Source organism: Lichenostomus cassidix, chromosome 4, assembly GCF_008360975.1.
Source record: "Lichenostomus cassidix isolate B80296 chromosome 4, HeHo_3.0, whole genome shotgun sequence".
Taxonomy (NCBI): domain Eukaryota; kingdom Metazoa; phylum Chordata; class Aves; order Passeriformes; family Meliphagidae; genus Lichenostomus; species Lichenostomus cassidix.
In genome coordinates, this window is record NC_139484.1 from 33,695,785 (window position 1) to 33,722,865 (window position 27,081).

Sequence of the window (27,081 nt, forward strand, 5' to 3'; positions counted from 1 at the left end):
AAGTGGCGCTCGGAGTGTAGCGCTCGGGGGTCTGTGGCAGCCCGAGCGCAGCCCCCCGCTGCCGGAGAGCTGGAAGCGGCGAGGCGGCAGGGTAAACTGGGCCCGAAGCAGCACCAGCAGGAGGAGCGGCGGCCGCTCGTCTCCTCGCCGCCGCCGATGGAGGCGAGCCTGACGTGCGCCGTGTGCCTGTCGCTGTTGGAGGAGCCGGTGACGCTGCCGCTGTGCTCGCACAACTTCTGCCGGAGCTGCGTGCTGGAGTGCCTGGCCTCGGCCGAGGCCGCCCGCCTGCAGCAGCTGCAGCGGAGCCCGGGGCAGGCCCGTCTCGGCCGCGGGGCGGCGGGGCCGGAGCCGGGCCCGCCCAGCGCCCGGGTGCCGTGTCCGCTGTGCAGGAAGCTGTGCCTGCTGCCCCGCGGCGGCGTCGCCGCCCTGCCCGTCAACACCACCCTGGCGGAGGTGGTCAAGCTCTACCGGTCCGGCGCGGCGGGCGCCGCTGCGGCTGGGGAGGCGGCGTCGGGGCTAAAGCCGGGGTCCGACCTGCTCTCCCCGCCGGTGCTCGGGGGAAGCTGCCAGAAACATCCGAGCCGGCAGGTGCAGCTGTACTGCCGCATGTGCCGGCAGGCGGGCTGCGGGCAGTGCGTCTCCGAGGAACATCAGGGCATCTTCCACTCTGTCAACCTCCTCGACACGGTGTACCAGGAAGAAAAAGTAAGCGCGGCGCTCCCCCTCCGCGCCAGGGGCCTGGTTGGGAGATCGGGCTGTCCGCTGGAGATTCCACCGGGCACAGGTTGCTTCTGCTTAGAAACACAGGAAAAACCGCAGAGTGGTAGGCAGGAGAGAGGCAGAGGGCTTGTGCTGCTTTGGGGCAGTCAGGAGTTGCTAGTGGCGTGCCGGGGTGTGCCTTCCTGTGCTGCCGTGGGACTGCATCCAACGCGCAGAGGCACCAGGCGGCATTACAGTAGCAACGCATCTGAACCCAGTTACCGGAAGACCTGGAGAGCTGATTTTTGGGTGGTGTCAGGGTTTTTTTTGGTTTGATGGGGGAGGGGGGAGGTTGGTGTTTGGTTTTTTTAGCTGTTTTTCCAGGTTCAGGAAGGTCTAACGAGTCAAAAAAAACACCCGGAGATGTTTTGTTTATAGGTTCTCTGAGCTGCCATAGGTAATTTGGGTCACAGATAATTGCATATTTAGGGATAGATAGCTTGGGTGAGTAATAATAAATGTAAAAACAAGATGCCTTCCAATTTGCATAAGAAAGCAACTGCCTGCCGTAATTGTTGGTTGGCTGGTTGTAGAAGTTGTGATTTTTAACAAAATTGCCATTGTTTGGGTAGAATGAGCTCTTCATGCCCTGTGCAAATTGGGTGCAGGGTGGCAGGTCTGTTGTGAAATAATTGAAACAACTGCAGGCCAGTGATGTAATGTACAAGTATAAAAGTTTAACTACACCACTGACTATTAAGACAAAGTTGCTTTTACACTGATTTTCCTCCTGCCTCTCCCATCACCAATTGTGTGTCACTTGGGAAACCAGGGGAAAACAACCTTTGCACTAGACATACTGCGTAATGTAAAACAGTGATACTGGAAACAGATAAAGGAGCAAAACTCACTGATAATACTAGTTTAAACCCAAACAGAAATATCTTGGTTACAGACAGCTTTCTCTTTAAACAATGTAAGAAAGAAAAAGTGAATATCACACAGTTTTTTGCCAAACTGGAATAACAGCATTAAAACTTATACTGTGATAGATGTATGTGAGGGGAGACATTAAAAAAAGCCTGAGGAAAACAATGGTTTAACTATAAACTAGTCATTCTATCAGTATGCATTGTAGATGAGCCTAAGAACAGTACTTTGAGAAATACCAGAAGAAAGTTTGTGTACTGATTCAGGAAAGCCTTACATGTTATTAAGTGATGTTTTAAATCACAAGGTTTTTTACTATGTTGTACAGAATGTCACAGAATTGATGGGGTTGGAAGGAACCTCTGGAGATCACCCAGTCCAACCCCCTTGCCAAGGCAGGGTCACCTGGAGCGGGTGACACAGGAATGTGTGCAGGTGGGGTTTGAATGTCTCCAGAGAGGAGACTCCACAACCTCCCCGGGCAGCCTGTTCCAGTGCTCTTCCACCCTCAATGTAAAAATGTTCTTCCTCATGTTGACATGAAACTTGTGGTTTTGTGTATGGCCACTGCTCTTCATCCTGTTGCTGGGCACCAGTGAAAAGAGCCTGGCACCCTCCTTTTGGCACATGCCTTTAAGATATTTGTATGCATTAATGAGATCCCCTTTCAGTCTTCTCTTTTCCAGACTAAACAGGCCCAGCCCCTGCAGTCTCTCCTAGTAAAAGATATGCTCCAGACCCTTGATCATCCTTGGGGCACTCTACTGGACCCTCTCCAGTAGCTCCTTGTCTGTCTTGATCTGATTCTATATAAGCACTGAAATGTATTTATTTTATGGCATGGATAAAGTTGTAATAAGCGTTTCAACTGTCTTGCAGTTAACCTTCTTTAGCACTCTGAAGCAAATGAGAATAATAAATGAGAAGCTGGAGAATGAGATCTCAAAACGACTGAATGATACAGATGTGAGTTACAGATGCTGGATATTATATGTGTGTGTATGTCTTTGTTTCTCTTCTTATGATAATTTAATCACAGCCTGGAGCATACAGGTGCTCCTTGTGGCCTAGATGTGCTCTGTGCTTACTTAGAGAAGTGACTCTGCATTGGCATTGCTATTGCATTTCCATCTGTTCTTATGTTCTCATGCTTCTAGATAATGCCGAAAAATGATATGGAGATAATTGAGCTGAAATTCGGAGAAATTTTCAAAGCTCTAGAAATGAAAAAACAGCAATTACTCGAAGATGTTGAAAATCAAAGAGGTAAAAAAGAGAAAGAATTTCAGATTTGGAAGAAAATGAAAGAAACTCACAAGAAGACCATTGAGAATTATTTGAAGGATTGTGAAAAGCTTGTCCATGAGTGTGATCCTCAGCGTTTCCTGGAGGTGATGGCCTTTTTTTTTTTTTATATCAGTTGTATAAAGAACTCAAATAGAGCCTGCTATATTGTAGATTATGATTGTGATCTATCGGGGAAAAAAAGTCAGCAAATTATTAATACAGATTAAAATTAGTTAACACTTCATATTTTTTTGTAAAATGTTTTCAATTTTTGGGAAAGTTTGAAAAAGCTTTGTTTGCATCTTATCAGTGATTTTTATTGTATGCTTTCCTAAGAAACAATGTATTGCTGATTTCTGCAATGGGTCTTTTTGTTGCCTGTAGATAAATGGGAAGCTGAGGAAGTATAGTGTTTGATGGTCTGGTAACAACTCATTAAGGAAAATTTAACTTTTACTTGAAATAGAAGCAACTCCCAATTTTGGAAGAAATACTGTGACTGCAGTCATTAGTATGCCATTAATCACTTCCACATCTCTCTTTCTCAACTTCCTCCTTTTCTTCACGTTGTTCCTCTCCCTCTTCTTGTTCCCCATCCCATTTTCATCTTCTTTCTCCTATGTCTCTTGGTTTGCTTCATATTCTGCCTGTTCTGTTTCTCCTATGCCTTCTGTTCTTCCTCCACTTTCACCTTTGCTTCCTTCTTGCCCATCTCATCTTTTTCCTCCCACTCCTCCTATTCATCTACTTCCTCTTACTTCTATTTGTTTTCTTTCTCCTTAACTTGGCACCTCCCCCCTCATCCTTCCTAACAGTACTTTTTTTTTTTTGTTGTGTAAAGATCCAGTACAGTGAGGTCACCAGTTTTTTTATAAGGACACAGCTCTAATCTAGTTAGATTTTTTACTTTTCATTACATGTTTCTTGAGAAGTCTCACTTGACTACAGTGCAGTGCACTGCACTTCTTACCACCATTATCTGCCTTACTTAAAACTAAAAGGCAGCTTTTTTAATAGTATAATAGCATATTGAGAGCACGTAGAAGAGGCTTTCCTCTCCAAGAAATACAAAATAGTTCTTCATTTGAATGTTTACAAATACCTGAGCTTCTGAAACTGATTAGGTAACCATATGGGCCATTATTTGAATGCCTTCATTTGGCTCTGAAGGAGTCTTTTGTCTTTATCACAAAATATTACAAGATAAATCATTGTCAGAGACATACGTGTTTGGGTTGGGGCTTTTTTAATGTTAACAGGTTTATTTTCTATAGTTCTGTGAAATGAAATCTGGGACTTCGTCAATACTGTCTCAAGTATTTTGATAAAGCAACAACTTTCTGACAGCTGGAGAAAAGCTCATATCTTAAAAATTCTTGTTTTATTTATAGGTTGCCTGTGGCTTGAATACAAGGTATGTTTTTTCATGTTTTGTTAGTTCTCTAGTGTTCTTTTAGATTTTTAAGACTGAAAACTAAAAAAATAGCTGCATTGGATATCATAAGATAAGCAATTTTAAATGAAGATACTATTGATTAATCAAGAGATTAAAGTACTTTCAGATTTTTGGATGCCCAATGTTCCACATTTTAGGAAATGTGTCAAGAATTTGAGTGATGTGCTATCTGGAATTAGAGATAATCAAGCTTTTGAATTATCTCCTTTATAAAAGGTGAATATAGAAATCCATTAATACTTAGTGATTGGATATTTTCAGATGTCTTATTTAACACGAATGCTGAAGTATGCTTGAAGCTTCTACAGAAATCTTTCACTGTAAGAGTGTGTGTGGAGACACTGCAGCATCTTTGTGTTTGTAGTGCACATACCCTGTAATTTCTTCTAAGGTTTCTTAATTATATTTCTTAGAACTTTTAACCGGCATTTAAGAAAGAATATTGGAAATGGAGTTCTTTAAAATACATTGTGTTTCCGACTAATATTAGCAATGCCATCTGAAGAAGCAGTTTAATTTAGATTCAGGCAGTGTTCACTAAGGAAAGTGGAGGGGGTCATTTTTTGCTGACCTACCTGCACTATTTCTTGCAGTTTGCATTGAGTATGAAATCTAATTCAAGTGAACAAGTTTTAAGCAAAAAAATCTAGAGAACCTGACATTTTATTGAAGACCTAATTTTTCTGATTCCTTCTCCTTCCTAGTGTTTTCTTAATAATTTTTTTATATTAGGCAGGTCTGATTTAGCTATCATGTAAGCATGAAGAAAAATGTTTAAGTTGGTTCAGTTTTGGTTGGTTTTTTTCTTTCCCTTTTCCAGAATGAAAACTCAGCTTGATGTGATGAATATAGCATCCAGCTGGGAAAAACCACCAGTGTATATGCCAAAGAAGATAGATATCAAACCTGTGGTTAATGAAATCTTAGCATTGGAGTTCACACCTGTTAACGCAGGCAATGTTAAAGGTAGGGAAGAAGGACTTAAGATTTGGGAAGTCTAGAAACCTGGAACTTGTCAAACCAATTGCTTATAAACTATCTGCATGGCAAACACATGCAAGGAAGCATCTGAGCAAATTAAATGAATGATAATGTCATTGAGTGTTTTTAAATGCATTTTATGAATGTGCTTTCTCCAGGAAGCTCCTAGGCTGTATTTTTGGAACCTGGGTGCAGAATCCAACCGATAGCGCCGCTGTCAGAAGTGTGTTGCTGAACTAGATGGGTGTTTGTTGTAGTGTCATGAGAATGTTGCCTACGCTCATGTTAAATGCCTTTAGCTCACAGGAGGAGATGTTAGGTTTTCTGTCAGGGCAGGCATCTCCAGCATTTAAAAAAATGTATTACACGGGCTTCTTGCTTTATATCACAGAAACTTCAGCAAGTGCTAGAGTCTCACTTAGGGCACTGTACTTTTGTTCTTAAATGGTATCTGTTTAGGTGCACAGGAACCTTTCAGTGTTTTCCATATTTAATATATTTTCCATCACTATTCTTGTGTTCTTTCTAATAGATCTACCTTATGAAGGAAACGAGAGCTCAACTCTATTTAAAGATATCTTAAAGGAGTGGCAGGACCAGAAGAATATACCCAACACATTTTTTGTAAGTTACTGGCTATGTGGTCTACAGCATGGTACTATTTTGGCTTATCAAAATTAAATACAATTCTGCTGCAAAATTTTTTTCAGCCTGTACCAGGACAGGATGAAGCAGACGGTAGGAGGATCCCTACTCGCTTTATGTCAATATCAGAAATGCCAGCATTTCATAATATGAGTCATGAGGTATGATTGAACATCTGTTCTAAGTATGGCTAAGTTACTTTTTGTTATGATGCAACTTTCTAAATAAGCTTTTAAAATGTTTTTCAGTTTCCTTAGCAAAAAGTTACCCTTCCAATTCTAGAATGAAATCTGGCTAGGTATTAAAAACTGTGAGAATTTTACATTTTTTTTTTCTTCAGAAAGCTGAAACTTAATCTTACTACTGACTTCAAATACTTACTTTTATATTTAGTGTGGCTTTTTCAGTCACATCTGTATCTTTCTAATCCAAATAAACTTCCCTCATGTCTATTTCAAGAGGAAATCATCTGCTTGTATTCTGTTTTCTAGAAATAATAGTTCCATCTTGAAGACCACATAAAATAATTTCACATGAAACTGAATCCAGTCTCTTTCTTGTTTCATTTCAAATGATGTAGTTATACAACTAGATTTCTTTTTTATACTTACTAGCAACTCCATGTGGGTGGCTGAGTATTGTTCTGTACAAAATTATAGTTACAGTTAGTGAAGCATGGCTGGCAGTGAATCACATTATGCATGTTCTAAGAATACTTCAATCATCTGGCAGATGATTGAAGTAAAAAGTTGCTTAGGTCCTTTAAATATAGAAATTTTTTTTCTGTATTATTTTGGAAAATACCTGTTTTCTATTGCCATTAAGAATGCAATTATATATAACAACAAAAAAAACCCCACCACCTAACTTAATTTCAGATCTCTTTTTCATGAGAATTTGTTGGTTAATATCTACTTCTGGTTTTCACAGATACTTTAAAAACAGTTTTCTATAGTCTTCTCTTTCGAAACCTACTTTGTCATCAGGGTTCTATGTGTATCTTGTTCAGCTGTTTTTAAAGAATCTTTTTCTGTAGTTCTGTTGCCTTCCAGTAGAAATGGAAAAATACATTATACATGCTCTAGAATAGATGAAAACCTTTCTTTAGTCTTGGTCATCTGTGAGTTTTATAACCTCTGAATGCACAAATGCTATTTAGATAATGTGATTTTTTTTTTTCTGTAATTGTAGGAGTTACGTTACAAATACTATATGGAACTTCAAAAGCTCCCCAATGTGTTTAAGACTCAAAATTTCCCTGCAAATAAAAAGTATAAATTTGTAACTGCTGAGACCTCCAAGGATAAGTCCTCAGGAACTTCTTGTGTCTCTTCACCTACCAAAGCAAATAACACAGATAAAATAAAAATGGGAACCCTGCGAAGAGCAGGTGGCTTTGACAAAAGAAACTTTCCTGGAAGCAGTGCTCACAGCATCCTATCCACAAATACGATCTTTTCTGAAACAAACAGTGACTTAAAATTATTTCATGAGGGAAGTGCCCAGGAAGTATCCACTCCAGCCTTGTCAGAAAACTCTCCAGACCTGTTAATGAAAGAAAAATTGCCAAGACAGGCCTCAGCAGTTACTGTATGCAACAAAATGGACTCTAATTCTAGTACTTCATTGGACTTACAGCCAGGAGCAACAGGGACTGTTACTGTTTCAAATTCAGAATCCATAGGTGATTCTGCAGAGAGACCTTCAGATGTACCTTTTACTTTCAGTGCATCTAAGAACTCATTACCAAGATTCAGTAAAGACAGAGGTGCATTTTCCCTTAAAAAGCAAGACAAGAAATGTGCTTTCCCTCAGTTTTATTTGGGGAGATGTGATAAGGTGGATAAAACCAGTAACCAGGATAAACATGGTCCTGAAACCAAAACCACAGTTTGCGATGCTTCAACCAGTCCTAATTTAAACTCATCAGAAAGTGAGAAACCACACATTTTGTTTCCCTTTGGCAATTCAGAAGGAGATGGGTTTGCAGGATCCAAAGCCAGCAACTCATTTAAGGTTTTCCCATTATCCTCAATTTTTAGCCGATCTGAGAAGCCATCTGACAAAAAAACATCTCACATGAGGGAAAAAACACTTTGTGCAAAGGAACCTGCAGGATATTGCACACAGAAACCATCTGTCTTAGAAGAACAAAGACCTCACGCCTCAGAATCCAGCACAACTGTAGCTTGCAGTACTTCAGAATCCAACTGTGCAGCTGGGGTGAATGGTGTCTCCAGGTCTCCCCTTCTCACCAGTAATTGTGCATTTTCCTTAAAAAGTAACTCACCATTGCCCTCACCAGTGTTTTCATTTGGAGGCATTGTCAGAAATACCTCTGATTTGCTGACTTCTTCTGTGTTTTTTTCTGGAAACAGAACAGAAAAAATGGAAAAGGAGAAGATGAAATCTGACAAAACATTTCTAAATCTAGGGAAGCCTGTATCTTCAGAGTGTGCAGAGCCTGCTACTCTTCAGAGTCATCCAAAATGTGAAGGCTCATGCTTGCCTATCAACTCATCTAAAAACACTGGAAGTGCAGAAAGGCTTGGTGATGGTAAGACTCCTTGTCAGCCTTTATGTTCAGGAGTCCTTCCTGTTGAATATGAGAATGCATCTTCCACACAACTCATTACAGCAACAAAACAAGAAGAAAAGGTGAAATATGAAGAAACTGTTGCTGAAAACAACTGTGTGTGTCCTAGAAGGAAAGATGAACCTGAGCAAGTACAGTTTCAGAACACAGCTTGTTCTGTTCCTGGCACATGCAGTGATCCATCTTTCGTTGGTTCTGTGCTTGCAGTAAGTGAGATAGGAGGAATGCGAAGAGACAGCACTTCTGACACTGAAGAGCTAAGTGAAACATCTGTCTCTACTGATACCAGCCATGCATCAGAATATTTTTCTGTTGCTGAAGACAATATGTCTGCTAGAAGAAAATCCGATGTGAAGGGAGACTGAAAAGGAAAATAAACTGGACTTAAATAAATTCTACGTAACACATTAAAAGGTGGGGATACTTGTGGTTTTACAGCTGTTCTTTTCCCCAGTTTTTGCTAACTGAGGTATTAGTGTTGAAAATGTAACTGCTTATGAGCAATACAATGCAATGAAGTGATTTTTATAGCATAGTCGCGAACTCAAGAAACAACCAAAAATGTCATGTCCTGATCAAGACCAAAGTATGGCTATAGATGCTTCATCTTCTAGAATGCAAACCTGGGGTATGTTTGGGGGGTGGAGAACTGCGGTGTCCCAGAAAGTCAGTTGGGTGAAGCCTCAGTGGCAGGAGTCAGTAAATGGCTGTTTGGGTACAGCAACACTTGCTCATAAATGGGTAAGAAAACAGCAGAGAGCATTCACCTCACAGGCAGGGAGGGAGGAGAGCTGCGATGAAAATAAAGGATATTGAAAGCATCACCGAAAATTGTTTTGCCTTTTTCCCTTTGGCTGTTTCCTTTTCCTTTTCTGTGATGTGTGTAATGTATATTGAAGGTGCAAGTTCTAGTGCAATTTCAATAACTTCTCTCACACTTTTGAAATTGAAGCGTTGCATCAGTGTTCTTGTTATACACTGCAGAAGGGTGTCAGTTACACTTCTGAAATGCTGCCTTCAGGAAAAAGAAACATCACAATTAAATTTCAGCTCTTTTTGCCAACAGTGTGGGAATACTTGGACAGATACTAACTTTATGTTTTAATGAAAGCTTTTGGATAATCTAGCTTTTAAAATACAAATTTTCTTTTGAAATGTGTGTAATGACAAGAAGGAAAACAGCACTTCTCTATGTATTAATGATTTAGAACTCATGGAGGTTTTTAATCTGTAAAATATGATACAAAAAAAAAGTAAGAAAGTAAGGATAAGAAAGAAAGTAAGGATAAGAAGACCATCTTCCACTTTGCTGGCCATTTTGTTGGATCCAAGAGATAATTATGCTTTAGTTATTGGAATATACGGACAGTAGTACTATTTCAGAATAAAGCTCTTTTGTTTACTGTTCACTCTTCAGCAAAAGCTGATGCCAGATTTTAAAGAAATTAATTCTGTACTAGATAAATATGTCAACTGGCAAGTACTAAATCAAAATGCAGACTGTTTAATATTCCATCAAAAATTTTAACTGGCAACTAGAAAAAATCAATAGCCTGCAAATTACCTCTGTAATGCTGTTAGAAAAATATTACTTAAATTTAAATCTCTGCAATACTTACTAATATACTTACTGTGACACAATACTTAGAGAAATTCTTCTTGTTTCAGAAAATGTTGACCTAATTTTGTGTTCAATGCTTGGCCTTAACTTTTCTGTGGCAGTGCATTCCTTTATTAAATGTGCTGAAAAAATAGTTTCTAGTGTTTATAACATTTAATATTACTTTTCTGTCTGCATTATCATAAGGAAGGTGGTGAAAATTTTCTTTATGGTTAGTTTTTAGTTCTTGATGCTCATCTCTTAATCTTACTGTATTTCAGTTTTCTCCTAATATTTTTTTCTGCTTTTATCTCCAGACATTCTTGTCATGTTCTGCATGTGTAGGAGAAAAATGTTAATATTAATTCAAACCACTGGGAGACAAAGGCTGAGCAAGATGGTCATGGTAGAGAGTGTCACAGGTGGAGGTTGGTCTCACTCTAATAAAAGTGAGAGAAATGGCACAATTTTAATAAGGCACCTGTACAATTCATTGCCAGAAAGTTGTAGAAAATGTTTGTTTTCTTCTGCCAGTGACAAAAAATTCTTAATGAACTAGGATTAATCAGAAACTATAAGAAGTTTCTTAGACTTACTTTCAACCTGTCTTCTGTTCATTTCTCTTATGTCACGAGATCTTGATCAACTTTCACATAGATACTTTGTCTCAGTGAAAAGACACCATTATAGAATCATAAAGCAAATAGACTATGATGCACTGTTTTTGAAAGTAGAAATTGTGGGTGTGGGGGATTGCTACAGTCCTAGGTCTACTTTTCAAGCATTGTTGTCCCGGTGCCTTATAGCTCAGCATTAAGGTTTTACAGGGCAGATAAGATTCACACAGAAACCCCCAACAACAGAGATACTTGCCCATTCCCTTGGCCACACTATGCTGACCCAGAAGGGAGCCCTTCCCAGTTCCCTGAAAATGATGTGAGGTGGTACAGAATAACTAGGCATGCCTCCTCCTGACTACTGTAAAAATTAACCCTGTCCTGGCTGAAAGCAGGTCAGTGATCTTGAATGAACACCAGAGCTAATTCAAAGAAATGGGATTCAGAGTTACTGAATGTTTTGCATATTATCCATAGAGAATAACTTAAATCACTCTCTTGGTCATTGTCATAAAATTCTATGTGGCAATGAGGACTGTTGTCAAAGCCTCACTTTCCTAGAGTATCTAAACTTAGGTACGTGAGTATATATTTTCAGACTACAAGTAGACAAAAAGGAAGCGTTAAACTGAAGCATTGGTCTGAAAATGCTGCTGAAAACTTCACCTTTCCTAGGGAAAAAAAAAAACAAAACCCAAAACACCAAGGAAATAGTATATTTACTAAACTCAGTAGTTCTGGATCTTTCTGACTCCTTAAGATACAAGAGGTGAAAAAGGAAGAAATTTGACATACAGATGGAACATTTTATTAATCTAACTTCTCTGTACTGGTATAAAGCCTTGTATGTATTTCAAATTTTGTAAACTAAGTCTGCAGGCCAGTTTAAAAGCTTTTATAATTGTTCCTGAAGGTACTACTTTGTGCTTCAATAGAAAAATTGTGCTTGGAAAACAGTTAAAACACTTTATTTGGTGATAATTGCTGAGCATACTTCACAAAGGAGCTGAAAGTTGCTATTGCTGTCCTGCTAAGAGGCTGATCTTGCTAGCTGTCAGAACTGTGATGTTTGTTCAATATATATCTGAGAGCTACATTAACATACATACCATTGCCTGAGAAAAAGTGCAACTGAAAGATAAAGCACAATTATTCAGTTTTGTAACTTAAAAAAATATATTAAAAATAATTATTTAGTTGACATTAAAGCTTCTAAAATGTCAATTTGTAAAGGTTAACTTCCTAAAGGAAACATTGCATTATTTGGTGTTGTTGGTTTATTTATTATTATTGGTTATTAACTAAAGCTTTATTCTGAAATTGTATTTTATAACTCAGATCCAGTAACTTTCTAACCTAGAGACTGCTGATCTGTGTGGTAAGAATTATATACTGCTGCTTTGGTTGGTTTTTGTTCTTCAGGTAACACACTTCAGTTTCTCTTCATACTTTTCTCCTAGCTGCTCAAATACCAGTAGAATATTATCATTTGGATCATCACACAGTTCACTCAGACTTGTTCTGGTTGGAAAAAAAAAAAGCATTGTTCCATTTTAAGTTCCTTTAAAAATTGTATTCTAAAAAGCACAAATTTATCATACCTTAAAGACTTAATAAGGAATGAAAAATCCCTCCGTTTGTAGTAAGTATCTCCTTTGTTTAACCTAAAGAAGGAAAAAAAAAATCAAATAGATACACATTGGAACTGTTTCATTGTTAATACCCTGTTGTGTATGTTGGGCAAGATGCAGAGAGCACATGGCATGACCTCAAATATTGAGGGACTAGATCACTGGGCTCACTGTAGAACAGCTATAAGCTTAAACTAATATTGCTGTAGAGGCTCATGTTTCTGTAATTATATTGAACATATGAGTAATATTAGAAAAGATAATTTATTAATACTATCTTGAGAATATGGTTTCAATTGCTTGAACAACTAACCTGTTGCAAGCTAAACTGGCATACCATAGACAAAGCTGCTGGCTAAATTGAGCAGGAAATTGTTTTAGGAAAGAGGACTACTAGTTACTGAAAAGGAACTAGTAATTGAGAATACCACCTGGTTTTTTAAATTTGTTTCAATTTTGTTGAAGTAGTGGAGTTACAGAAAGGTTTGGGCTGGAAGGGACCTTCAGGACCATCCAGCCAGTCACCTGGGTTGGGGCAGTCTTAGGCACAAATCCAGGCTGAGCAGAAAATGGATTGAGCCCTGCGGAGAAGAATTTGGGGGCAATGGTTGATGAAAAACTCAACATGAGCCAGCAATGTGCACTCACAGCCCAGACAGCCAACAGAATCTTGGGCTGTATCAAGAGAAGTGTGGCCAGCAGATCAAGGGAGCTGGTTCTGCCCTTCAATTCTGCTCTTGTGAGACCCCCCACCTGCAGTAGAGCATCCAGCTCTGTTGTCCCCAACATAAGAAAGATGTACCAGGCACAGACAAGCACAATTGGAAAAATCAGCATCTTTTAATAGCCTGTTGTGATGACCTAGCCACAAAGGGAAGGAAGCACCCAAGATTCCTAATTGCTCAGGGATGAAAGGAACAATAAAAGCCAGAGTGTCCACAAAACCAATCAGAAACTTTTGTTAAACACTTCTATTAATATTTCATTAATTTTACTTATTACTGCAGAATTGCTGTGTTAGTCTTTGACCTGCTATAAAAACACCTGGCAGTGGGTTTGGAGTAAAGGGAGATGATGAAAGGGAAGAGAGAAAGGAAGAGATAATTTAAAGAGAGGAAGTGGCAGAAAAAGAGATCATCATTCCTGGTTCCAGCATCAACCCAGCTGATGGGACATCCAGAATCGTGGGCAATGCAGGGGTACCTTTTTATGGATTGGGTTCCCCATCCTGAAGTGCATTTCTCACCTCTATGCAAATTAGTTCTCATGCACAGTCTGTTCTTTCAGACCCTCCTGGAAATGGGTTGGCAGCTTTGGGGGTCTTTGGTTGTCTTGATCCCCCCCTTCACCCCCAATCCATGGCCACTTCTTGGCCAGATTCCTGCGTTTGCTGTACTGGGTTGTGCTGATCTCCAGGAACTACAACCAGGATGCTTGTCCTGGCAAAGGGCTGCTCTACCTCCACCTCCAGGCCTGGCCTGGCACTGGCATGGCCACTAATCCTCTGGCTGTGCCACCATGCAGGGACAACGGAACAGGCTGCGCAGTGCTCAGAGCACCTGCCTGAAGCAGGAGGGACATTTCTTGGAGGCCTGGCTCTGTGCCTCTGTCACCTGATCTCTGAAGGCTGGAGAATCTGCTGCCTCTGCCATCTCAGGAGCGAGAGGCTCGGGGGGGCTCCTCTTCCTCAGCAGCTGCTGGCTCAGCATCTGTGGGACTTCTCCGGGCAGGAGACATGCTGGGCACTTCATATGCTGCCTCTCCTGCCACCTCTGTGCCCACCTTCTTGGAACAGCTAGGTCCTTTCAGGGGGTCCTCATCATTCACCAAGCCCAAGGGTTTGTTCCAGATGTTGTCATGGACAGCATCTTCCCCTTGCGACAGCCCTTGGACTCTGCAGTGTTTCCCTTTGGAAAGTGTGTTGTTACCAATGTTGAAACAGCAAGATGACATGGAGTTCAATAGATCTTGCCATTGGGCCACCAATTTGTCATTACCCCATTTCTGTAAGGACTGTCCTTGGCATCTGTCATCTTTCTCCTCTTCCTCCTCCTCAGCACCATAATGGTTGGGGAAATTGTACTTATTACCAAAAGAATGAGACATTATTTTGGAGAAAAAAACATTGTGAATGAACTTCCTTGCTAGCAGAATTAGACAATAATTTTGTATCAAATCTGATTTCCTAGTTTAAGGTGAAGAAGATTCTCACAGGAATCAACAGCTGTAGCAATAATAGCAATGTATACTTATATGGGCCCTTGGCCAATTTCTCCTGACCTTTACCATTGTGTAACATAATAAAAGAATTTCTTGTGGTGATAAAACGAGGTCTGAAGGAAAGCTATGTTTTCAATCTACTGTTCTAAAGAAAGAAAACGCAACAACCTTTTGGGCTTTACTCTGACCTGGGTCACTGAACAATACAAAGTTAAATATAAGCAGCTGAAAGGATAGGATTATTTTTAGCCTGGATCATGCCAGTGTCAAATCCCTACTCTTTTGTACTGATACAAACATCAGTACAACTACATTTACACTTGCAGCTGATGAGCAGCAGAGGGAGGAAGAGCTGCAATTTATCTTCCCCACTGCACACAATGTATTTGATAGTGAAGTACAAGTTAGTGTGACATGTGAACTGATGACAGTTCATTGCAGCTACTGGGAATATTTCATTTTCATAATACCTCTATTTCAGCTCTTTTCTTTCACTCCCTTTTCACACATTTCTAACTTTGAACTCCGCAGCATCATCGCTTTTCTAGTTTAGTTTCTGTCACTCATTTGATTCATGTTCAGCTTGCCATCGACCAGGATCCTCAGGTCCCTTTCCCCAACACTGTTCTCCAGCCTCTTATCCCTCAGTCTGTGTGTACATCCAGGGCATTAAGAGAGGTTTAAATCCCCTGAGCAGCTCCTGCCAATGCCCCCTGTGCCTGATTGGCTGCTGAGGGCTTCCAGGTCCTGATGGGGCTTGGGGCTGCCATTCCTATGTCCCTTGGCTCAGGAATACCCCTGTACAGCTTGATATAATCCTCACTCCCAGACTTGCCCCAGACTCAAAATTGTCTTTGAACTTCATTTATTTCTTGTAATGCCAGCACCTTCGTGTGCACACCCATAAACATAAACATATTAAATAAAATTCACAGTGTATGACATCACCAGCCATGTGCCTAAGTAGAAATTTTGAACCCTGTGATCTCTGTCTTCCTCTCTTCTCAAAATGGGCAATGGCCTTGTGCTTCAGATGAAATCATGATACTCCCAAAACAACAGAAAACATGGAGATCTGTTTGAATATGCTCTGGATTCTGTCCATGAAAAGTACATATGAGCATGAGAAAATTAACAGCTTATTTGGAGAAATGCCATACAAATTATTCAGGCATCAGTGTAAGAAGAGTTAAGAAAAGCTTAACAAATCAGCTGTACAAACTGAATGGATAAAAGAACAAGATGTGGCAACAACATAAAACACACACTAATATATCAGAAATTATCTGACATTCAGTTAAGGATTTTTGCATACAAGCTTTGTGCTTTTCCCAAATATGGATACAATGCCCTGTATTTTTTAGGGAGGTAAACATACACAATACAAATTAATTCAAAAGGAGTACAACTTCTGGAACTTTAAACTCTGCTTCGGAGCAACTCAAAAAGCCATTAAGGCAGCTGAAAGGTATTTACACACAAATTTGATTCCTTGTACGGTAAAAGGGACAAGACAAACTTCCTTCTTGAATGGGAACCTCTAATGATAAGATTAGATGATCAGTCATCTCAAACCTGACCCCAAATAACTGATTACCAGGGTATTTTATCTCAATTACAATGCAGTACTAGGTGGCATATAATAATCCCATGTATGTATCTTTATTAATAATGTCTGTCAGTTACAAGTTTTAAAAGATACGAAAACACAGTGGATAAGGTTGCATAAAATCATAACTCCTTATTACTTTAACTAGCAAGGAAAGGAATTTTACCCCTCATTGACTGGAGCAGATTTAATTGAGCAATAGAGTAAATAAAATCACAGTTGGCCTTCTAAGCAGTATATGCTTTTCTGAAAAGAAAAAGAAGCATAATTTAGAGAGAATATTATTGATGTCATAATTTCGAAGTGAATGGGATTGCTAGAGAGTCATTTAAATCTGAACAAACTGCTGGAGGACACTGAAAAGAAACTGACTGTAAAAGCTTACACACTTCACAGGAAAAGAGCTTCTTGAGCACCACTATCTGAAATGCACTCAACCCTGCTCTGCTAGGCATTTAAGAACATTGGGAAAAGGCAGCAATGTCATAGGTCTAGGGGTTAAAGCCCTGGTGACACAATGTCATGGAGTCAGACCCCATAATAAAATTTGTTCTTGCAATTTTCCTTGTAAAGGATATGAAATTACATTTAAAATATTGCTACAGAGTCCTTCTATGAAGTTTTTGCACTTTTCAAATTCAGGAATGACAATCTTGACATTCAATGCATTATTTGCTTACAAAAAGTAGTGTTGCCTGGAATAAAACACAAAACCTTTCCAAACAGCGTTAAGAATGATGATATAAAAGCAAGTCTTTAACTGAAAGCTTTCAGGTGCACATTATGGCTATATGCACACATGATACAGTATTTCTACAATTTTTATAAAGTGAGTTAATTAGTACATCTAAAAAATATTGTCCAGTTAGAAGAGCAGTTGTTTAGGTAATTTCTCCCTGGGTTCTGCCCCACTGGAGCCCCCCCGCCCCGATCTTTTAGCCCTACATTTTATGATGTCTATGGTGTGTGGTGCAAAACAAAGTCTCCTTGATAGACTAAAAAGCAAGACTAAACACACTTCCAAGAAGGTAGCATATGTGAGAAAGTGCAATTACTATGCTAAAGTGACAAAGTGTTAGAAACTATACAGCTATATATTAAAATCTATAAAGCTACAGATACATAAAAAGCAAAAATCTTTAGGCATCAGTAGTACAGACAATTATAAATAGTGTATCTCTGAACTTTACAGTTTTTGATTTTGCAAAGTAAGTATGTGTCTATCAGGATTTTCAAATATTGTTGTTCCTTTAAGATTTTGAGAAAAACAATACCAACTATGCAGCAACAAATACATATAGGAAAAATGGAAAAATGAAAAAAGTGATTATTATATAGACACAAACTGTGAATAATCCAGGCAGTTTATCAAATTCTCAAATCCAAAATATCTAAGGCATTTGGCAATCCTTTGACTAGCTGCTGTCTCCAGTAAATCATGCTATTTATCCAGTACAGAATGGATTCTTCTCATGCTTCAATAGTTATTCTTAGATATTTTGTTCTTCTGCCTTGGGAGAAAAAAGACAAACAAACAAAACCCAACAGCCCTAATGATTGTCACATTCACTAATTTTGCTTTTGAGAAACTTTCCCTAATGAAAAAACTCTCAGAAATCAGTGATTCTCACCAATGTCCCAATCTGTACAGAAATCAGCATACATTATAGGTGTATTTAAAAATGAAAATGCATGCATATTCTCTCTGCAAAAGTACAGCATGCATTTTCCTATGGTGTCCCACATCATTCCAGCTTCCAGTTCTATAAATCATAGGCACCTGCTGATCTGGGTGAATAGCTACTGATGCCAGCCCACCCTTAACTGAGTCATTGCTTCAAGTGTAACTAGGTGTACTTAGTGACTAGGTGTAACTTTCCCAGTAATTCTACACTAACTGACAATATGCTAAACCTTATGTTAGATGATCCAGCTTGAAAACAAAACAAAAAGCTGCAAGAAGTTAGTATGCAGAAAAATGGAAATTATTAGTATGAAAATGTCACACTAAAGGCTCATGCCAGTTGTTTATAATCCCCTTTCATTCCTAGAGAGTGTATCAGTTTATCAGAATAGTTCAAATTGAGCAGCTTCAACAGTCTTGAACTGAATGGCCTGTGGGTCAGGGCAACCACAAAATAGCAATGCATCACCTGATCCTGCACCAGAGCCCCTGGCTGACACCACTGAGGGGGTTTACTAGGCAGGAGAGAGGCCATTACCCCCAGTGGATGCATACCTCAATCATGGACCTTTTTATATCTTATTGCTCATCCTGTGAGGGATGTATCTTCATCATCACTGCTAGGAATTTAGAAAAAACACAAATGCACTAAGATAAGTGAGCTTGACATAAGTACACCCTCAAAAAGCACAATATGGGTCTATCATGTACCTTAGCATGTTTAAGCATTCTTTCTTTTTCTGCTACTCAGCTGGCCCGACATAATCTACAATATACCTATTATGAAAAATTACTTCTTACAAATCTCAGATGATGCCAAGCTGATGAATTGCTGTTATGCCTAGAAAACTCCTCAGATACAGAATAGGCCTCTTTCACAAACTAATTTCCTTGAAGTGATCTGAGCTGCACAGAAAACTCTTAGTATGAAAACACTGTACTATGACAGTAGGCAGTTTGTTAGTAAGTTATTCTCTAGTCCTCAGAGTTAATTCTTGCCATCCCCTCCAAATAAACCACAAAAATATGTACACTTACTTTATCTAGGGATTGTTCTTTCCACAGCTGAAAACAGACATTCAAAGCAGACATTTCTGCAGTATATTTCACAGAATTATTTTGGCAAGTTTCCAGGAAAACTTGTACCTTATTTATTCCAGACCTAAAATTGTGTTTAATTTGGATGTTAATGCAAAGGTTTTTCCATTGTTTCCACTTTTTTTCCCTCTTCATCTTTTATCCATTTCTGATTCTGTTCAATGATTTTTTCTGCTTTTGAATTCTATTGATAATCAAATTACATATGAAGTATTTATGCAATTTTAGCTAAGAAATGCTAAATTTCTTCCATAAATTCCAAGTTCGTTGCTGTATAAACCTGATTTATGTTTTCCATTTCCTCTTATATAAAATATTTACAAAACAAAATCATAGTCAGTGTATATAGTAGTAACCCAGTGATAATGAAACATATCCATACACTGTGAAGAAAACATGGCCAAGGCCAAAGTGATATTAAGGCTTTGAGAACCCTCTGATCTTTGTTCTGACTAAAGGGACACATATGTATCATTATATGAGCAGGTTAATAAAAACCCCCCACAAAGCAGCAGTGATATTCAACCGATTACTTCACATATTCTGTCTAAAACCTTTTTTTCTATTGCGTTATTCAAACTTTTAAAAGCAAATTTATATTTTTTCACTCTTTATCAGCTACTATAAAAATATGACATTTAGAATAAACAACCATTTCAAAAAATATTAGTAATTCATTTGCTAATTAAACTGAACAGTAATAATAGTAATAATAACACCTAAAGCACTGATTTCCTCATATGCATTTGCCATTCCTCTGTCCTGTCCCATTTTGTGTGTATTACCCAAGAAGCAAAATAATTGCTCTTCCCACATAAGTAGTGTGAATGACCCCACTTTTAGGCCTCTATTCCCACAAGAAACACTCTGAAAAGATGTGAGATTTGCAAGCTCAATAAAGGGCCTATAGTGATCCTTTGTTATCACCATGCATCACTAAACAAACACCAGATTGAAGAGGCTTATGATGAAGTCTCATTAACATTTTGAACTGTACTTTTGAGGCAATGTGTGTCTGCATGCATTAAATAACAGTCATTCAGATGCCAGTGTACTAGGCAGAACCTAAAACCCAAACTAAACTTACACACAGAGATCATATGATGGAGCACTAGTCCATTCAACATACATCTCTGCAATTCTAAAAGTTAAATTTCAGCAAATCTTAGCAAATTATCCCAAGAATTATGTAATCATATCCGAGTATCTCTTTATTCCATGATGCAAAGTAGAGGAATAATATTAAGGCAGCAAAATCAAATATTCAGACACTAAATAATGACAAAATGAAAGGCTATGCCATGTATACCATATGCAAGCCTCTATGAGACCTTAGCAGTGAGACAGATGTCCAGTCTGTACAACTATGAGTCTGCACAAATGTACACTCTGCTTTCAAAGTTGTTACATTCAGGAACTTGAAAGACTTGTGAAAGGGCTGAAGTGTGTACATGAAAAGCATTAGCTTCTACTAGATATACAACTGACCAAAATTTAAGGTGTTTGGTTAAAAACATTTCCAAAGTTACCAATCCATGTAGAATGCTGGCAAAGTATCAAAACCATTATGTCTGCTTTAATAATAATATACTTAGAATAAAAGCTCTATAATAAACATTACAAAAAAAAAGAGTTTTGATTAAAGGGCCTTCCTCAAACCATATGAAAGTTTGACACAGACAGAAGAGAATTAGCTTCCTACCTGGATTTCTGATCGGGGTTTTTTTTTTGAAACTCACTGACTGTCAATTACTGCTCTATTTCTCTCTCCAAGAAAATATGTTAGAAAATTCTCTGCACTTTTATTTTTGCCTTGATCTGCAAAAGATATTCATTTTTCTTACAGCTTTAAACTCTGAGATTGTCATTATCATTTCCATTTTGAAAACAAACTGTAGGTGCCATCACTGTCACCTCTTAGTTTACGTATGATTATTAGAAGGGGTGCTCTATCTCCACATATTACATTTTCTGGATATTTGTTAGGAAAAAAAAAATATTATTAACTTTATTAGTTAAACAACTGTATAAATGAAGTCAATGAACTTTGAAAGATGACAGCTAACTTTTGTCAAAAGATTTGTTAAATTATATTTATTAATTTACTTCATAAAGCTTTGAAGCCAATGGACAGCAATAGTGCTAAGCACAGTCTCTAACATCTCTTCTGAGCAATTCTCAGAACTGCAAACTCACTCCCACTCACACCAGTACAAGTGCACAGAAAAATGAAGAGCATCAAAACTAGCTATTCAGGAAACCCTCAAGGCTGCACAGTCCATTCAATTTGGAGAACAAAGGTAAGAAGAGAGTTCTTGGTCAAACATACCTAAATGTCTTCGAAGGAGAGGTGGTAACTTCTATGGGCTTTTGAGGTAGTTGACTCTGTTTAAAAACTCACAGACAGTATGTCCCAATGCAAAGCTTTAAATTTTGATGATTCCTGAGACTCACTCACAAGACTGGTTTCAATTTAGGATTTAAAATGCATACTCCAGGAAAATGCTATGAAAAATAGAGATAAGAATGATGTATTGGCTAGTTTATACAGATATTATGTATCAACTGATCATGAAACTGTGCAATATATTCTCATACAGAAAGTATAATTATGTTAAAATAATAAAATTTTTGTTTGCTAATTCCTCAATACTGTGTATTTTTCAATTATACATTATACATATGTAATAATTATTATCTGTTAATGTATGTATTATATAGTAGTTATTTCAATTCCATATAAAATATATCTAATACCTCTTCTAAACCTGCTTATATCAACAAACTTTCTAACTCTCCAGACTGTTTGGATTATTTTAGAATCTGAGACTGTTTGGATTATTTTAGAATCTGAGAGTGGCAACAAAGTGAATTAAACAGCTTGCTGCTTGTTTTGGTTAGACCATCCCTTCCTTCTCTCTTGTTCTGAAAAGAAAAATCTAGATTGGTTGGCTCTGTTGGATCCTAATCTTGCACAGCAGATATGCCTTTATTTCTATCTGTACCACATGTGCAACACTACAATGCTTTTACAAAAAGTTTTTCAGTAACAGATTTATTGCCTAAATTCTGTGGGTTACAGCCAGGTTTTACCATAGCCCAAATTTCAAAGCAAATAATATACGTATTAGATTGCTTATATAGCATCTTAGAATTTCAGTCTTTTGTCATATCATGACAAAAACCTCCTCTTTCATCTGCCAGGTTCTTTGGATTTAGTCAGGTTTTGATGGCAGAGCCAGAAATTGTATTCCAAACAGTCTGAAAGTGGTGTTTCCAGTAATCCATTTAGATGAATCATTGTTTCAGTGGCTCTCTCAGCTGTCTCACTGCTGCTTTTAACTCTCAAATGCATACTTGCATCATCATTAAAGGGTGGGCTGTCTTGGCTCTCTAGGCTGCTTCCTCTCAGATCTGCATTCTTCCTCTGACTTGTTAAATATTTTGCAGAATTATCTGTGACATTTCACTTTTTAAAGAGAATTCATTAGCTCACTGATCAATCAGTCTGACTCCCTTTTCTAGACTAATATCATCAGGCTCATGTAAGGACCAGAAAACTGTTGTATAAAGTACCACTGAAACTCAAATGACATCTCATTGAACAACTATGAAATACATGAATTTACAATAAATTGTTCCTTCTTTGATACAGAGAAAACAATACAAGGTTCACATCTGGTACAAGAGAATTTAAAGCATGGAAAAATGCATCTTTCAATAACTGCATATTTTTCTTCTTTATCTTGATTCTAATCAAGATATCAAACAGGACAGAAAGGAGGTGTGCACACCTTATTATACATTTTTCATGTTTGATGGTGAGTAGAGTAGAACCTATCATTTTATATCTGAAATGTATTTTTTAACAATTTTTTGTCATTGACTTCTAAATGTACTCAACTTGCTTTTTTTCACCAGAAACCATCACTCTTTAGGAAAAAGAAAAAGCTGGATCCTGTCTAAATAGAAACCATATTTAACAGCCTGTTTAACTTTAAAAAACCCTGTCAATTTTTCCAATCCATCTATGCCAAAGTATCAGGATTGTACCCCATCAATGTTTAGTCATTGGCTCTGAAGCTGTCATGCCTAGAGAGAGAGAGAGGCTTATAAGTTAAGATCAGTACTCTGTCAAAATTCTAATTCTTGCTTTTGGCAGAATCAGTGGATTCCATTTCAAGGTCCAAACTCTAGAAATTCACTCCAAAATGAAGAAATGCAAGCATTCTCAGTGCTGCCACACAAGTTTTCATTGCCACTGAAAGGCTCCTGCTCTCTCACAAGCTCGAAGGCCTACTTTATGTCACTCCTAAAAACACCTGTTTTTAAAAATAGTTTGCTACATGATTTCTCTCTAAAAATCAATTATTAATTTATTATGGAATCGTACATTTCTCTTTGAAGGACATAGACTCTTTAAACATAACCTATATATATGTAAATCAGAAGTATGTAGAACATTTCACCCTGGAAGAAAAAATACATGGTTTTAGTTTTAAGGCATTAAACATGTGCCATGGTAGAACAAACCACTCGCAAATTCTAAACGCGGGCAGTTGTATTTTCAACCGACATGAAACAGCCCTTTGTCTGATCTCTTTTCATTTCACAAGAGAGAGAAAGGAAAAATTCTGTTACATTTTTACATGCCATAGCCTATCATAAGGCAAAAGCTAAGTTGCTGTTTCTTGTCTGTGTGATTGATATTCACCACGTCTGCAATATTTCTGCCACCACCTTTTTCAGCACCTGTCTGTTGGCCAATCAGAAAAAAGCAAAAGGCCTGAAGTCTCTCCAACTCCATGGAAACTCTTTCCAAAAATACCCCCAAGCTAAGTGTCTCCCTAATAGGAGCTACTGACTGACAAATCTCTCAGCAGTTCATTCTAAATAGCCAGCTGTGTTTTAACTTTTTTTTTCTAATTTAGTTCTACTGAAGCTAACAGCGGAAGTGATCAGCTGTTCCATGTTCCTCCTTCAGCATTCACTCCTCTTTCCAGAAGAATGGATGTCACATTCTTGCACATTTGTCTCTGTTAGTGCTATGACTTCTGGCAGTAATACACAGCTGTCTACCCCTATCTGGCATCAGACACGTTTTTAGGTGGCAGGCTGAGTCTTCCTACAGGCCACAGGAATACATTTGGCATAATCAAAACAGCGTGCAATCGCTGTTACAAAGGTAAATAATGTAAAGCTGCATTATGATAAAAGCAGAAAGAGAAGTAAATATTTATTTTCCTAGAGACCAGCATCTCACAGTTTGTTGAAAGAGGCACATTCCTTTTTCAAAGTTAATCCCCTTGTAAAGAAAGAAGCTTTTATCTGGTATTGAACTTCAGTGCTGTCTGTGCCTGCTCAGATCAAACACATTTCACATGCTAAGAAGGAATCCAAATACATGACTGGCTGTGAATACAAACATGTAAAATATGCACTATAGGCTTACAGCTAAAAGTGATCTAGTGGAGCTCATTTTGCTCATGAGGAGTAAAATCTAAATCTTAGCACATACAACATTAAAAGATGACATGGGATGCTATAAAGCATTTTTCTCACAACCCACCTATGGAAATTTAATGATATGCATAGGTGCAAGTAGTTTTTATATAAAAGAAAAAAATAAGATCTGTTTGAAATACAATCTTCACAGAAGTACAGGTAATATCTAATGTAATTAGGACTGCAGCACTTGGAGTTAAGCACTTCCATTCTCCACAGGGCATAGAGGGATTAATAACTTTTCAGATACATTACAGGTAGTGATAGCAAGTGTAATTGATTTACAAAATAAAACAAATGGTAAAGCTATATGAATATTACTAACATGCACAGTATATAGGATAAAATCAACTGAGAGAAGAGTAATGCTTGAAGCATTTAAGTTAAATTAAACTAGACAAAATTAGAACTAAGGTCCTGTATGTGGTCTTCTTAAAAGAAAACTTAATTTTAAGTATGAGACTAGTGTTAACTCTGCTTTGCAGAATTAACAAAGAAACTAGCTATCTAACACTAAGGGGCTGCTTTTCTTCTTTCAAACAGCCTGTTTAAGTTAATGTGTTTCTTTTGCGACAAATATTCTACCGGAGTGTTTTAATTATAATTTATTTCTCTTCTTTTCTTCAGAAAATTATGTAGGACTACAATAAGCTGATACAGCTTAGATGTCTCAAATTTATCACATCATTTGAAATCTTTACATGCTGCACTACACAATCTCGATTATATTACCATGTGCTACACTGCCAAGTTCTGTCCTTGCTTTCTCTGTCACTGTCAGATTGCATTGGTCCTGCCCTCTTTAACTGTCACTCCTTTCCCACTTGCTTTTAATCCAGCATGAAATTCATTTCTTAAGTTTTTGCATTTTATCAACATAAACTGTAATAAAGGCTTGCCTAAATTCTTACTTGTATACATTCCCAAATGCTAAGGCGTGGAACACCCTTTTCACTTAAACCACAGAACACTGTCAATTCAGTTTGTTGACGCCTCATTTCTTTTCCTTTGACATCATTAGATAATATGCCTTAAATATTTTTTATGGAACCGGGCAGCGGAAAGGCCTTCTCCAGGTCACCTCACAGCGGCGAGGTGTGCCGGTGCGCTGTGGCCGCAGGTCCATGGCACGGCTGTGAGCCCCTGGGCGGTATGGCCGCAGGTCCATGGCACGGCTGTGAGCCCCTGGGCGCTGTGGCCGCAGGTCCATGGCACGGCTGTGAGCCCCTGGGCGCTGTGGCCGCAGGTCCATAGCACGGCTATGAGCCCCTGGGCGGTATGGCCGCAGGTCCATAGCACGGCTATGAGCCCCTGGGCGGTATGGCCGCAGGTCCATAGCACGGCTATGAGCCCCTGGGCGGTATGGCCCTAGGACCATAGCACGGCTGTGAGCCCCTGTGCGCTGTGGCCGCAGGTCCATGGCACGGCTGTGAGCCCGTGGGCGCTGTGGCCGCAGGTCCATGGCACAAAGCTCAGCCACACTGCTCAGCCACACATCCCGCAGGCCCAGTTCGGTCCTCGCTGCGCCACGGCACCGCCGACCGCCAGAGCAGCCCAGGCCGGGGCTGCACGCTCCCCGCCCGTCCCCTCACAGCCTCACCCCGCCTGCCCCGCCCGAACAGCCGCTCTCGCCGGGGCTAGCCGGCGCCTCTTCACCTCCAGCACCATTCACCGACGCCCATCTCGCGTCGCCAAACCCGGACCCCTCCGCCTTTCCTCATCAGTGCCTCACGCTGGGCCGCCAGACCGTGCCCGGGGCTGTGAGGGAGAGCCTGGGCAAGGAGCGAGGCAGGCTCGGAAAGCAGCGTGTCATGGTGCCATGGCTCTGGGGACAGTCTGATGAGCACAGGGCCTGGCAGAGGCAGTCTCAGCAGCACCGTCCTGCCCAGGGCACGGCCCGCTCTCAGGTAACCTGGACAGACACATTTCTACCCAGAGATCAAACAGCTTTGCCTTAGGTTTCTTCATCTTTATGATAAATCCTGTGAGAGTACAATGTGCTTCACAGCCCCAGATGCAAAAGTATATTAATCACAGTGCACAGAGCGGCAAATTCCTAACAAAAGTCCTTTGACATTTTGAGGGATGCTGGTGGCACTCACAAGTCAAGTAGATATTTGTCCATGAGTTCAGTTAACACCTGTCTGGCTAATAAAAACTAAAGAAGATGGCATCTTGAGAGAGAATGATATTACAAGTATTGCAGTAGTCTTGAGATAAGGGAAGCAGAATTGCAAGTTTTTCGACCTGAGTTTGCCTCATCAAGACCTCAGACCATGGATCGTGGAATGAGAAGTTTTCATCTCTTTCCCACTTTAAGAAATGGTATTAGTTCTTTCTGAGTAATTTGGCCTCCCTTTCTGTTTTATGGTTTCCTCGCCTACTCACAGCTGTGGTAATTCTGGAAAGTTGTGCTATTTTCAAGTTTACTGATGTGTTGTTACTTGCAGCCCCTCAATCTCTTTGTTAACTAAGTATTCTGTAAAAGAAGACTGGGAGTTATTATGACTGTTCTGTTAATAG

At 39.1% G+C, this 27,081-nt stretch overlaps 2 protein-coding genes and 1 long non-coding RNA gene across 4 annotated transcripts in view; 2 read left to right on the plus strand and 1 right to left on the minus strand.

Moving 5' to 3' along the window:
* The first annotated feature begins 1 nt into the window (after position 1).
* LOC146438226 (uncharacterized) lies at positions 2-9,425 on the plus strand. The gene is made up of 8 exons (XM_085058645.1): positions 2-705; positions 2,509-2,595; positions 2,787-3,020; positions 4,308-4,330; positions 5,193-5,338; positions 5,886-5,977; positions 6,064-6,159; positions 7,190-9,425. The coding sequence occupies exons 1-8, from the start codon at positions 157-159 to the stop codon at positions 8,957-8,959; spliced, it is 2,997 nt and encodes a 998-aa protein (XP_084914771.1). The 5' UTR covers positions 2-156; the 3' UTR covers positions 8,960-9,425.
* Positions 9,032-26,451, minus strand: LOC146438227 (uncharacterized). The gene is made up of 3 exons (XR_014851704.1): positions 26,159-26,451; positions 21,383-21,558; positions 9,032-12,332 (listed from the first exon to the last, which is right to left on the minus strand). It is a non-coding gene; the product is annotated as an uncharacterized LOC146438227 (long non-coding RNA).
* PALLD (palladin, cytoskeletal associated protein) overlaps positions 26,180-27,081 on the plus strand; it is a 190,356-nt gene continuing 189,454 nt past the window's right edge. Inside the window, exon 1 of one of the 2 annotated variants that reach the window (XM_085058643.1) lies at positions 26,180-26,465. The gene's annotated coding sequence lies outside the window, so the exon portion shown is untranslated. The remainder of the gene's footprint in view (positions 26,466-27,081) is intronic. The other variant, XM_085058642.1, reaches the window with a different exon arrangement.